An 8809-nucleotide genomic window follows, 5' to 3' on the forward strand; every position below is an offset into this window, starting at 1 on the left:
TAGAAAATACAGCTCAGATTTTGGGCAGTTGAGCTCTTCATTTCAAATATCCATTATTTTTTGCTTTGCTGAAGCAGGTGCTGGTCGAGCTGGTTCCTTTTCTTTAGTCCCACTGTGCAAACATCAGTTGGGTCCTGGATAACTGGGATCTTCTGTGGAAACTGCTTTGCAAAGACATCAGTTCCCTTCCTTTTCTCTTTCTAGTGTGCCCAGACTTTTCTGGGTAGCAGCAAAATGTGGGAATTGCCTTCTGCAGTATAGGAATTTATTAACATGTTTTGAGGGTTCGTATGTGTTGACAGATTGTGGTGTGTGTTGGTCTGGAACTTCTGTAATCTATTTTATTATATCAAGTAGCTGATGAAGGAATAACCATGCCTTGCCCTTTGGATGCTCCATGATGATAAGAACAAGAGCATCTGTCTTCTGCACCAGTGGGCCATTCTGCTTTAATTTTACCCTCTGCTTTTATCAGGGAGATACTTTTGGTTGAGGCAGCTGCTTCAAGGACAGCAAGGAGAGAAGCTGGTTTGCTCTGTTCATGCAGCAGGTTTTTTTCCCCTCCATGCATCCACACCTCCAGGGTGGTTGATCAGCTGCCAAAAGGTCTGGAGGCGAATTAGAGGTGTTTTTCATACTGATAACTGAATAGAAATAGCACTTGTCACTGGGGGCTGGCACAGAAGCTGTGCCGTGTTCATGCTTTCCTATGGGCTGCTGGCTTATTGTTCTGAGTTGAGTAAATATGGCTCTGAAACACCTGGGAGAGGCTGGAGTGGCTTTTTCAGACTTTGTGTGGTCTTGTTTCAAGTAGAAATATGGAAAAAGTTGCTGTGTTTGGCTTGTTAAATGAATGAAGTGCCCAGGTGCTACTGTGGCGAAAGTTTCTAGGAAATAAGAGTATTGCAACTTTTAATTTGGTTTTGAATTGACTTGCAAAAGAGGTTAATCCCCTCTTGAAGGGACACAGAGAAAGGTCCTTGTCCAGGGTCCCACATCCAGCATCCCTGGAGGTGTCCAAGGCAGGACTGGACATGGCACTCAGTGCTCTGGGCCGGGGGACAAGGTGGGCATCGGGTACAGGCTGGACTTGGATCTTGGATGTCTTTTCCAACCTGAATGATTCTGTGCTGGTCAGAAGCAGATCTGTGAGTGATGGGGGCTCTGGACTCCCACTCCAACACTCTGTGCAGTGTCCATGAGTATTTTTGAGGGTTACTTTGCACAAGCATTGGAAAATCCCGCTCGCCTTCCCTGTGGTGCAACCCCGGAGGGTTCAGCTCCCTTCCCTCCCTTCCCAGTTCCTCCCTGGTAATGTTATATTACTGTGCCACCCACAGGCAGCTACTGAGCTGCTGGAAAATATTTGCTGTTTGCAGCGGGAGGCAGTTATCAAACGTTAAATCTGTGACAAAAAGCTGCTGGTTTCACTGGCTGTGATATCAACCGGACTGAGGTTTCTCAATCCTCGTTATTCCAGTTTTCTGTTTCAGGTGCTTGTAGAGTTGTTATAATATTGTCTGATTTTTTTTATTTTTTTTTCCCCCACTTCTTCCACAAAACTCTTTTCCTGTGCTAACCAGCTGCTCTGTTCCTGATCAAAGCTGTTGCTTCCCAACGAGTGTGGAAATGCCTGAAGTGTTGGGATCCTTGGGAAGAGAGAGAGAGAAACTGCTGGGCTCTTAATTACTGGTGCACCCCATTAATTGACATGTTGCCAGACTGGGCTGTGAGAACAACTGGGTTTAATCTGTGTGGTTTTATTGAGGGGGGAATATTGTGATTTCCCTCCATCTGACCTCTCCACTGCTCCGTGTGTGATTGGTGCAGAACAAACTGGGTCAGCCGAGGCTGCTCAGAAGGATTTTTAAAACCAGCCTTTGTAGCAAATGATGTTCAAACCATATCACTGAAGGACACGAGCAAACTATGGTTTTTAGGTGGAGTTGGTTTGGTTTGAAGTGAGGTCAGATAAACAGATGAGCTTTTTGGCATCCACTGACCTTAAGAAGGGCTTGTGAATCTTTTCTCCTCTGTACTGCTCAATCCAACAGGAGGTTAATTATACCTTCACACCTTGTCTTGTACTCTATAGTAGTGTATTTGCCACGGTTGATCTGTTTAGGTTTTTTTAAGAATTTCCCTTGTAATGTTTAAGCTCCAGCTTGTGCACTCGTGCTGAAATCTGTCCCTTGGGAGAACCCTTTGGTGCTGTTGAGTTATTCTGTTTTATGGAACAAAATTTTAATATTGTTTGCCACGCTCTTAATCTCGTGCCTGGCAGATGAAATGAGCTTCTTTAGCCCTCCCCCTGGGGGGCCTGGTGGGGCTCCATGGCCAACAGACCCATGGCATTGGGTGGAGTTACCTCAGCTTTGTGAAAATCCACTCATCTGCCCTCCCAGAATGAGTAACTGATCGGGGGAGAGAAGAAAATGGTGAATTGATTTTTATTTTTTACGTCGCTTTTATAAAAAGGGATGCTCAGTGCCTGGCCTCCACCTCCCAGCTGGCCTTATTCCTGATGTCCACTTGGCCATGTTGGGATGGTGAGCTCTTCCAGGCAGCCTCAATCCCTCCCTGGGCTCCTGCCATCTGCTCCAGGGGGAACCTGCAGGGGATTTGGCCTTCTGGGTGCTGCTGTAGCAATGGCATTTTTAAACAGTGTAAAGCAAAGGGCTGAACTGGCATCAAAATTACAATATTATATTTGTTTGTTGGCTGCTGGTAGCACCACATCAGGTCAAAATTAAATATCTTCTAGGAGTTGTCAGGTGAGCTTGTTTAATTTCACGGGTCATGGTCTGTATTAGCACAGGACCTTGTTCTTGGGTGTTTGTTAACCCTTCCTTTTCCCTCTCCCTCCAACTGCTGGCTGTAGTTCTGGATCCTTATCAGAGCATCCTTTCTCTCCCCCACGTTTGTTTTTTTTCCAAGACAGCCTCAGGTTTTGTGCCTCATTACAGTAAAAGCCCTGTGGTTGCTGCCCAGCTGCTGTCAGGTCCCTTCTGGATGGTGATTTAGAGCTGAGCCAGCATGGAAAGGGCCTTTCCATGCCTAAGGCAACCCTGTTGGCAGCCACAGTGGAGAAGTAATGTGCCACTCCTGCTTGGAAGAGTTGTCAGTTTTTCTAGTTCAGTTGGGAAAAACAACCAACATTGGCTCGAGTTTTAGCAGGACTTTTGGAGACATCCCATAGTGTTTTGAAGGAAGCTCCTGTTACTGGAAGAGATGAGCAGTGAGGACAGAGGGGTCCAGCTAATGAGCTTCACTCTGGAGCAAGCTAAATGCCTGTTATTCCAGAGGTTTGGGCAAGGGTCACTGAAAATTAGACCATGAGGAAGGGGGGAAGCTGGTCAGCAGTAAAGCTCATGGATGTGGATTGCCAGAGGCTGGAAAAACAGTGGCACCTTGGTGTGACAGCGAGGTCCTGTCCTTCCCAACCCACTCCTCTGGACATGCCTGGGGTGCATCTGGGGCAGCTTTCACTGTTCCCAAGGTGGGTGGATCAGTGCTGGCACAAGGGATGGGTGGGAAGGCATGGGAGGAGGGCCAGGGTGTGGATTTGGGCTGGTTTGTGGGATGCACCCTCGGGAGGATGTGAGAGGGCTGGGAAAGACAAAACTCCCCGTGCAGCAGGGAGTGCATTAAGGCTGAAGAAACAGGGGAAAGAAGAAACAGGGTGGAAAACTGTGGCAAACACTCGGGCATGGCCACGGAGCAGTTCCCATTGTGTGTGGATTAGCTGCCCGGCTGGAAAAAAGCCATCACCTTGCTGCCGGGAGTTCAAAGCCGGGTCAATGGAACAGGGATATATTCTTGGACTGGTACAAAGAGCTGGGGGAAAAAAAAACCCGTGGGGTGTTTGAAGTCCCGGGGCAGACAAAGGCCGCGGTTCTGCTGCTGCGATGGAGAGCGGGAGGGGCTGCGGAGTGTCCGGAGCTGTGCCGGGAACTCTTGGAAACACAGGAATTTCACACAGCTGTCAGGCCCCGGGAATGTGTGAGCACTCGGGGCACATGAATATTCAGAGCTGTGGCATGTGTCACGCCAGAGGAAATGAAAAATCCCAAGTTTTCTCAGGGTTAGGTATCTGGGAAACCTCTGACAGCAACTGGGGATAAAAGCAAATTGCTGTTCTGCAGGGCAGGTTATCTCAACCCAGCTTCCCAATTAGCCAAGCCCTAGTTAAGGCTGGCAGCAGGATCTGCACTGCTTAATCCATTCCTTTGGTGAGCAAGTGCCTGTTCCTTAGAGCTGTGTGTTCCTGCTTTGGCAGCCTGTGGCAATGCTCTGGGAGCCTGGACTTTGCTCCTTCTTCCTCTAACCTGGCATCACTTTTTTTTTTTTCCCCCCCAGTGTTCCTTTTGTGCTCGTTCTATTAATAACCAGATATTGTGGATTTAGTGTTTTGCTCAGAAGGATCCTCCCAGCACAGACTGAGGTGCTTCCAGCCGTGCTGTCAGGCAGTGACAGATGTCCTTGGGTACAGTGAGTGTCCAGCAGTGATGGGGGCTGCCAGGATTAGTATTCCAGGCACAAATGTGCCCCTTGGAATATGCAAAGCACAGAGCAGCCTGTGCAGGAATGCCCTTGAAAGGCAAATTAAACCCAGCTCCCTGGTGGCTCTGGGGGAGTGGGAGTGCTCTGTCATCTGCACTGAGGTTCAAGTAGGCTTTGAGGTGGCTGATTTTTGTTTTCCTTCTGTTTTCCCTTCCCAGAAGGGTTTGCTGAAAGGGCAGGAAGGAATGATGGGTCCTTTGCCTTCAGTAGGGAGCATTCCCTGACAGGAAAGTGGAGCCAGGTGAGGGTCGGGCTCTGCTCCCAGGTAACACGGGACAGGACGAGAGGAAATGGCCTCAAGTTGTGCCAGGGGAGGTTTAGATTGGACAGTAATGAAAAATTTTTCACCAGAAGGGTTGTCAAGCCCTGGAAGAGGCAACCCAGGGCAGTGGTGGAGTCACTATCCCTGGAAGTGCTAAAAAACACATAATGTGGCACTTGGGGACATAGTTCAGTGGTGGCCTTGGCTGTTCTGGGGTAGTGGTTGAACTCAGTGATCTCAGAGGGCTTTTCCAACCCTGATGATTCTGTGACTCATTCATTTGAGTTCTTGCAGATGGTGTCCTTGGTGCAGCACGTGGATGTACCAAACCACATCCCAAACACATATGAAAGTTAACTTTAATTTTCCCAGTGTCCATGGATTAAGCTGTAGGGATTCTGAGGGTGTTGCTCAAGTGACTTGTGTCAGTCTGCCTTCTGAAATCAAGATCATCTGATGTTCCTGACTGACTTGCTGCCCAGAAGTCCTTCTCTTCACTGACCTGTTTAAAGCTGGGATCATCAGCACTGTTTCACCCCATCCAAGAACATCCCTGTGGTGGTACTGGAGCTGCAGCAGGGAGCAGTGCCCTGGAGCGTGGCTGCCTCATCCAGAGAGGTGTTTCTGCCCACAGAGCTGAGCAAAGCAGAGCTGAAATGGCCCTCTGGGCAGAGCTCCCAGGGGTGGGGTGGTGGGGCTGTCTCTGCTGACTTGGCAGCCCTGGGATGCTCCCGTGCTCTCTGCAGGCTGAGCACGTGCTGCACACTCAGCAGGTTGTCACATGAGGGTGATCCAGCTGATCTGATGTGGAGTTACAGCCACCAAACTGTGCTTTGCTGCTGGGAGAGAAGGTGGAAGGCTATGGTTTAAGTCTGGGTTTGACTCCTCAGCACTGGAAACAGCCTTATTTTGTAGTTCTTCCTCAGTCACCCCACGCTGTGCCTGCTGGTGTGTCTGATTGGGGTTCTTAGTCTGAACTGCAAGGTTGTCAGGGCAGAACCTCCCTGTTTTTACTGTGCTACGTCATCTGTCAAAATCAAGACATACCCGATTTTCCCAAACTTAGTTCCTCTTGCACCTCCTTTCAGAACTTTCTCCAGAGAAAAGCTGGCTTTGCTGCTAAAATCCTGGTTCCTCTTTTCTGTGTTCACACCCCCCCCATGTTCAGAAGTGCCTTGATGCTGTGACATCTGAAATACTTCCTGTGCATGTGCTGTGCTGCCTTTGCTAGATAAGCAATAGCTGTTCCCTTTTACAGCAGGCACATCCCTTCCTGAAGAGGCAGATGTGGAATGTTTTCCCTGGGAACAAATATTTGCTGCTTTGTAATTACGGCACCTTAATTTCGCTTCTCTTTCCTTTCCAGCTCAGCGTGTGTCTGATTAGAGGCTACTGATGTCTTCAAAGAGGGGTGATGATGCCACACTCTTGTTCCTGGTTTGGGGCAGGATTTCTGCTTTAGGTTCCCTCCGTGCTGGTTTTGTGTAGGCTGAGCAGAGCTGATAGAGAAATGAAACTAATAATCTGAGCTTTGGTCACGCTTGGAATTGCGGTTTGTGTGTTGATTTTTTTTTTTTTTGCTTCTTGTTTTTGCAGGAGTTGCTCAGGAAGATAGTGTGCAAAAGGGATGGAAGAGAACGCTGGTGAGTACTCTTGGATGTCTTACCACAGGTTGTGAACCTGTTCTTTGTTCCTTGGTTAAGCGTCATAAAGAACTTGATGACTTTAAACTTGGTGTCTTCAGCTGAAGTGTAGAAGGTGATTAGAAAACTATCTGGTTTGGCAGATGCATCAGTACTGTGGTGTGGACCAGATCTGATTTGAAGCTCTCTTGTACATCTGGAAGATCTTTTTTGGTTTTTTTTTTTTGGAATTTCCCATCTCTGAAACCTGGAATACAAGTCTGCTGGCTGTCCCAAGCTCTTGAAAACAAGTAACATCCCCTTTCTTAGCAGGGAAGAGTCAAAAGCAATGAGCTGGTTTGAACAAGCCCATAAAGGAGGATCAGCTCATGGTTGCTCCTGAGTTCTTTTTGTGTATTTATTTCTCTAGGCTGTTCTGTCTTGCAATAGATACAGGATTTCTTTAATTAAAATTTGGCATTAAAGCTCTTGCTTTAGGCACTGTGTGCTGCTTGCCCTGAGGCAAGTAAACTCATCCCTGGTAGGTTTAACTGATGGAAGGATATGGCTGTAACTAAAACTCACAGATTTTTGGCTTAGAGATTGCCTTGAATAGATAGCTCTTCCATCTGTTTGCCTAAAGTGGCTAAAAAAACCCTGAGTTAAGTGGCCATTTTTTTCCCTACCATTGGCATGAGATTTGCATGAAAGCTCTTGCCTGCACCATGGGAAACCAGTTTGTGAAGCATATTGACCTCACATCTTCTGGACCACAGTGCTGCAGTTGGTGACTTCTAACTCATAAACATTATTTCTAGATTATTCTGTGTGGTCAGGTGATGCCATCCTGAAAACCCTGGGAATGGATGTACCTGTCAGCAGGGCAAGGCTGCTTGGTGGGGCAGATGAAGGCCAGTTTTTGGCTTCTTACAGAGCTGGTCTGGTGGAGCCCAGTGGCCTGGCTGGACCAGCTGAGAGTTCTTGCATAAAAACATGTTGTGCTTATAGTCCTGGTGGCAAGAACTGCTGCTGTGCCCTCTGATTGTCAGCCTGTAAGGTGAACATTTAATCTGTGGTGGTTGCTTTCCCTTCTCATTTGCTCGTGGCAAACTAATCCCAAGTGATGACTTCAGGAGGAGGAGGAGGGTGAAGTGTGGCAGCTGAGACTGGAGCAGTGACTGTGCAGGTGGCAGCTCTTGTCAACCTGGGACAGAGCACAGGCAGAGCAGGGCCAGTTTCCATCTCTCCAGCCTGAATTACTGGGATGGCTTTGAGCAACATCGAGGCTGGGTTGGATGGGCTTGGAGCAGCCTGGTCTGGTGGAAGGTATCCCTGCCCACAGCAGGGGGTGGAACTGGATGATCTTCAAGCTCCCCTTCCAACCCCAGCCAGTCTGTGATTCCATGAGCACTGAGCTCTGCTTGTTCCCCGGGTCTCAGCCTGTGCTGGGGCTGCCAGCAGCCAGCTGTGTTCACATCACAAAGCTTTGTGTCCCATTTTATGTGCAGCTGAACCCCATTTTTGGGGTAGATCACTGGGACACAGGGCTGGAGCCTGCTGAGGTTATTGCAAGCTTTAACTCCTGGTTTGAGCAGTGCTGGTGCCCTGGGATGTGAAAAGCCTCATGTTCTGTTTGCATTTTGCCAGCTTAAAGTAGAGTTACCTCCCCTTTCCCTCTGAACTACTTGAGCTGTGCCAGTTTGGGATGGAGTATCTGCACTGGATCTTTGCATGCACAGACACCCCACACAGCTGGTTGAGAAGCTTTACATGTTGCCTCCTTAAGTGCTGGGAGCCAAGAGCTCCACATTAAAGGCAGAATAAGCAGATGGGTCTTCTATTATAATTTCCTTAAAATTCCTTTGCTTTTAAGGACTCTCATTCTCCGAGTGCTGCTAAGCTCAGGACTCTTGATCCCGGAGATGAGGTAAGGCAGAGCTGAGCTGAAGTCCGTGCCCTTTGTTCCCTCCAAGCCTGGTGCTGTGGATGTACTGCTGTCCTTCCCTGGTTGGATATTAACTGCACTCAAATGCTGCATGGCTGGCGCTTGTTTGAGCTGCTGTGCTTGGAATGGCCACTGGGAATGCACAGGGAAGCATAAATCCTTTAGAGCTGTCAGGCTTCACTAGCCATGGGTGGGTGGGGGAGCCCTCCTTGGCTGGCTGCCCTGGCTAATTAAAAATGAAATTTGCTGTTGTCTTCAGATTTTTAATTCATGCTCATCCCCGAGGACGAGTGGAAGCAAGGGCTGCAGGCAGCTGCAGCGAGGTTTCAGAGCTTGTCTATACATGGCTTTTTAGAACAGGTGTGCAGCTTAAAATGTGCTCTCAACCCTACCCTGAGTTGTTTTTCAAGTGTAGAG

At 48.4% G+C, this 8809-nt stretch overlaps 1 protein-coding gene across 6 annotated transcripts in view; it reads left to right on the forward strand.

The window, feature by feature from the left end:
* The window catches only part of PHACTR4 (phosphatase and actin regulator 4), a 66668-nt gene that overhangs the window by 17188 nt on the left and 40671 nt on the right, over positions 1-8809 (forward strand). For 3 of the 6 annotated variants that reach the window (XM_051807154.1, XM_051807153.1, XM_051807155.1), the window contains 2 exons: positions 6422-6468; positions 8321-8374. Coding sequence is in view for 3 of the 6 variants with exons in the window: in XM_051807149.1 (XP_051663109.1) it covers positions 6453-6468 (16 nt within the window). In the remaining 3 variants the exon portion in view is untranslated. The remainder of the gene's footprint in view (positions 1-6421; positions 6469-8320; positions 8375-8809) is intronic. The other 3 variants (XM_051807149.1, XM_051807151.1, XM_051807152.1) reach the window with 1 other exon arrangement.

The sequence above is a fragment of the Manacus candei genome, unplaced genomic scaffold (genome assembly GCF_025592945.1).
Source record: "Manacus candei isolate 608988 ecotype Guabito, Panama unplaced genomic scaffold, ASM2559294v1 h1tg000070l, whole genome shotgun sequence".
NCBI lineage: Eukaryota > Metazoa > Chordata > Aves > Passeriformes > Pipridae > Manacus > Manacus candei.